This window comes from Bufo bufo, chromosome 1, assembly GCF_905171765.1.
Source record: "Bufo bufo chromosome 1, aBufBuf1.1, whole genome shotgun sequence".
Taxonomy (NCBI): Eukaryota; Metazoa; Chordata; class Amphibia; order Anura; family Bufonidae; genus Bufo; species Bufo bufo.
This window is the reverse complement of record NC_053389.1, coordinates 206,564,777-206,569,642: the sequence shown is the minus strand read 5'-3', so window position 1 is coordinate 206,569,642 and position 4,866 is coordinate 206,564,777. Positions and strand designations below refer to the sequence as shown.

General features: G+C 45.7%; 1 protein-coding gene across 1 annotated transcript; it reads left to right on the top strand.

Annotated features, from left to right (window-relative positions):
* The first annotated feature begins 2,160 nt into the window (after positions 1 to 2,160).
* On the top strand, positions 2,161 to 4,091 carry LOC120999832 (E3 SUMO-protein ligase ZBED1-like). Its single transcript, XM_040430882.1, has 2 exons — positions 2,161 to 3,402; positions 3,603 to 4,091. The coding sequence occupies exons 1-2, from the start codon at positions 2,161 to 2,163 to the stop codon at positions 4,089 to 4,091; spliced, it is 1,731 nt and encodes a 576-aa protein (XP_040286816.1).
* The last annotated feature ends 775 nt before the right edge of the window (positions 4,092 to 4,866 follow it).

Below are 4,866 nucleotides of genomic sequence, written 5' to 3'. Positions count from 1 at the left end.
ACCTTTAAATCACAGTAAGTGATGTGCATCAGCCCTTAACGAGGTGCTAGAGGGAACAGGCTGGAATGCATGCTGTGTTTAGGGCTGGAAGGAAACCATGGAGCGGATTCCATGAAGGATGACGCCTGAAAGGATAGAGCCCAGGAAGACATCGGCAGCAGATCATCGCAGCTACCTGCCCCGTAATGTAGCGAGACGCGGACAAAGATAGAGGCGGCCAGAAAGAACAGTGCTCGTCCAAACATGGAGTCCGGAACCGCAGCAGTGAGTAGGGGAACATCGGCAGTCAGCAACCGCCATTACAAAGGGTATAGAGTGTATGAGGTGTTTTTAACCACACAGTAAAAATTGCGCTAAAAGCATTTAAAATGGCACTCAGTTTTCCAGGTTTGCTGCGGTTTTGTGATGTGGCTATTTGCCATGCATTTTTGCCAGGTTAAAAATGTTACATAAATGTATTTCACGTGTGGAAACTGCATGGCCAATGACCAGACCATAAACCACTGCAATCACAATGAAACAGGTTTTCAACAAAGTTTTTTACAGCATGGTCAAAATAATTATATGTAGCGTCTGTGTACCCTCAAGGCAATAGGCAGCTAAAGCTGAACTAATAGGGGGTGTGAGCACTAAACGTGTCTAGGGCAGCATAAACTCTAAATACAGCCCTGGGCTTTGAAGTAAAAAAAGGTGGCCCTATCAGTGATTGACAGCCACAGTATCTCTTTACAGTCATACAAGGAAAGATAACAATCACCGATAGGACCGCCTCCTTGAATTTACAGCCCAGAATGAGCAGGGATTTAAATGACTGAAATACACGTTTTACTGGTTCTTTTTCCACAAAACAAAGTTTTCTCAGCTCCATCTGCTCTACAATATGCTGCCTGCAGCTCTGACACCATGTTCAATGTGTAAGATTTCCTTCAAGGCCTTTTCTCCAACCTTGAGCAATTAAAAATGTCATTCTAAGCAACACACAAAACCTGTAAGGCCGCATTCAGGCAACTGCAATATTGCTCTGCACGGGAGCCGTAGTCAGCATTTTGTGGCAGGAACAGAGTTGGATTGTGGTCAGAACAATACAGGAAAACCCTTCCTTTAATTGTACTCATCTGTTTCCATAACTTACATAGAGCTGCAAAAAATAGCAAGTGTATCTTTTGGAATAACCTGGATTTTTGCATTGACTACTAATTAAATGTGGTGATTGTTACAATTATAGACAAACACAATCTAACTAAACTAATAGCACACAAACAGTTGTGACCTTCATGTCTCCTATTGAGCACCTTGAGTAAACATCCTCAGCACTAGGGCTGTCGAATATAATCGATGCAGCGATGCATCGCGATTCGACCCCCGGCGATTCTGCATCGATGCGGTTGCTTTAAATAATCGATGCATGTTGATGACGTCAGCGTCACGTCCGCCGTGCAGCGCCTTCTTTCCCGCCTCCCGCCTCCCGCTGACGTGACGACAGTGACACCCCCCTCCCCCTGTGTCGCACACTCCGAGTCCCTTCATCCATCACAGGCAGCAGGAGAGGAGACCCGCAGGTGCCACGTGCCAGCCAGACTCTGCCACCTTGTTGTGACAGGTAGGTGACCATCACACAGATACACCACTCACAGAGACTGCAGCTGGTCACTGCCTGTTACCGTACCTAAAAAAAAAAATTGTCACTTGTGTCACCTCACCTGTCCGTTTTTCCTCACTCCTCAGGCTCAGTCCAGTCCACCACAGGCAGGAGGAGAATCGCTCCACCACCAGCAGCCAGCAGTGTTACTTTTTCTGTTGATCTCGTGGCAGGCTTTAGGCTTAGTCACTCCAATTTTTTTTTAAACTGACAGAGTTTGACAACATCATCGTCACGTCAAGACTTGTGTCATCCCTACTCACAAATTCACATAGATGCCTGGCATGCATTGCATTTGCTAGTAAATAAAAATGGCAGAAGTAGAACAAAAGGAACGAGAGATAAAAAATGCACCTAGCTTTTTAAAAGCAAACATCTGGGAACATTTTGGCTTTTATGAAAAAAGTAGGAAGCACGAATTGGACAAGTCATACGCTGTGTGTAAAATCTGTCACACAAAAATTAAATATCTAGGGAATACTACTAATCTGAGAAACCACGTCAGCCGTTTTCACCCAGAAATGCTAAAACCTACCACCACCACCACCACCAAGGAAATGAACCCAGATCAGCCAAGAATTGATGCAATGTTACAGTCAACTTTGCCGCCCAACTCTGAAAAGGTAAAGAGAATAACAAAATCTGTGGCAGCTTTCATAGCGAAGGACCTGCGCCCTTACTCTGTTGTGGAAAACAGTGGGTTTCGCTACCTTTTGAAGACGATAGAGCCGCGTTACAAGATCCCGTCACGAAGTCACTTTACAGAAAACGTCATACCTGCACTCTACCACGAAACCAAAGCTAAGATAATTGCATCAATGAGCCAAGCAAGTCGAGTCGCAATAACGTGTGATTCCTGGACTTCAGTCACGACAGAGTCTTATGTTACAATAACAGCACATTACGTTAGTAAGGACTGGCAGATTTTGTCGCATGTACTGCAAACGAGAGCCATTTATGAGTCTCACACGGGTGCTCATCTGGCAGAGCTACTTTCTCATGTTGTGGAAGAATGGCAGCTGTCCGATAAATCTGTAGTGCTTGTGACCGACAACGCGTCAAACATGATAGTTGCAGCTCAAGTTGGAAAATTCCCCCATGTGAAATGCTTCGCCCATACACTGAATCTTGCATCCCAGCGAGCGTTGAAAGTGGCCACTCTCTCTAGGCTTCTTGGCAGAGTACGTCGGATATCCACATTCTTTCACCGCAGCACTAGAGCAAGCCACTGTCTAAAAGAGAAACAGAAATGTCTTGGCCTGAAGAATCATAAGCTGATAACTGATGTGGCAACAAGATGGAACAGTGCATACGACATGGTCGAGAGGTTCTTGGAACAACAACCTGCAGTCTGTGCCACCTTGCTGTCTCCAGAAGTCAGAAGAGGAGAGTCCGATCTCTGCACTCTAAACGAAACAGATGTGTCAAATGCAGAGGACGCCGTGAGTGCATTAAAGCCAATGAAGGATGCAACCATGCTGATGTCAGAAGAGCGCAATCCAACAGTTTCTCTCATTGCCCCTATAAATGCACAACTTCTCCAGAGCATGACAGACACGATGGGAGACACACCCATGATCCATGAGATCAAGAATTCTATTAGAACAGATCTCCAGAAGAGGTACAGCAGTGAGGCCGAGAAGAAGATCCTTCATACAGCCTCTGCACTGGATCCTCGCTTTAAGGGACTGCCTTTCATCCTCACAGATGAAGAAAGATTGGAGATATTTAAAGGAGTCACTGAGGAAGCTGCATCCTTGGAGGTAATTAAATTAATTTGAAGAATTCCATCATGTTTCTTCTTGAAACGACAGTAGCACTACCACGCTTCTGAATCTGATGCGGTGCGGGAACTGTACTGTCCGTTTCCTGTGCTTTTTCATCACCCCATCAGAATCAAAGGCATTGACATTTGTGTTTTTACTTATTGTTTTTTTTCAGTTTCTTTTTTGTTCAAACACAGATTACATCAGATGAGAGTGAGAGGACACAAGAGGATCATCAAGTGCCTAGAAGAAAACGAACTCTGGAAGAAGAGGACAGTTCACCCATCGAAGACAACCATTCTGAATCTCCACCATCTCCTCCAAAAAAGGCCAGATCGCTGCTCGTGAGTTTGCTGGGACAGTCTTTCACTGACACTGAAGGTACAATAGAACCCAAAAAGACCCCCTATGCCAAGGCTGAAGAGGAAATGGAAAACTATTGTAAAGCCCCACCTCTGCCTCTCACTGAGGACCCTTTGAACTGGTGGCGTGAGCATGAGGTCATATTTCCCCTCCTTTCTCGGCTGTCAAAGCAATACTTGTGTATCCCAGGTACAAGCGTGTCTGCAGAGCGGGTTTTCTCCACTGCAGGAGATGTGGTAACTGCAAAAAGAAGCGCCCTCAAACCAGACCATGTAGATCAATTGGTGTTCTTACAGAAAAATCTACATGTTCCCAAATGCTGAGCAGTGTTTTTAATTTTATAGATTTTGTTTATAGCATTGTCTCTGCCACTGAAATTTTTTATTTCTCTGTCTCCCCTGCCAGACTCCCCTTTTCCCTTCCCCTCCCCTTTTCCCCCTTCCCCTTCCCTTTTCCCTTCCCCTTTTCCCTTTCCCTCCCCTTTTCCCTTTCCCTCCCCTTTTCCCTTTCCCCTTTCCCTCCGCTTTTCCCTTTCCCTCCCCTTTTCCCTTTCCCTCTCCCTCCCCTTTTTCCCTCTCTCTCCTCCTTTCCTTTTTTTTCCCCTCTCTCCTCCTTCTTTCCTCCCTCTCTCCTCATTCTTTCCTTCCTCCCTCTCTCCTCATTCTTTCCTTCCTCCCTCTCCCTCATTCTTTCCTCCCTCTCCCTCTTTCCTTCTCCAAGAGAAGGAAAGAAGGGGAGAGAGAGAGAGAAGGAAAGGGGAGAGACTAGAGGAGGAAAGGAGGAGAACTTTTCCTCTCCTCCGGCTCCTAGTCCTACTAGTCCTTTCCTCAATTTTACCTCATTCTTTCTCTCCTTTCTCTTTCTTTTCTTTCTTTCTCTCCTTTTTTCTGTCTTTCTCTATCTCTCTTTCCGTCTCCCTATCTCTCGTTCTGTCTCCCTCTCAGTCTCTCTATCTCTTTTTCCGTTTACCGCTCTCTGTGTCTGTCTCTGTGTCTGTCTCTGTGTCTGTCTCTGTGTCTGTGTGTATGTCTGTGTCTCTCTGTGTCTGTCTGTCTGTGTCTCTGTGTCTGTCTGTGTCTCTGTGTCTGTCTGTGTCTC

Coding starts and splice junctions, on each gene's coding strand:
- LOC120999832 (XM_040430882.1), top strand. CDS start 2,161: ATGCTAAAACCTACCACCACCACCACCACCAAGGAAATGAACCCAGAT. Junction 3,403..3,602: donor AGGAAGCTGCATCCTTGGAG/GTAATTAAATTA, acceptor GTTCAAACACAG/ATTACATCAGATGAGAGTGA.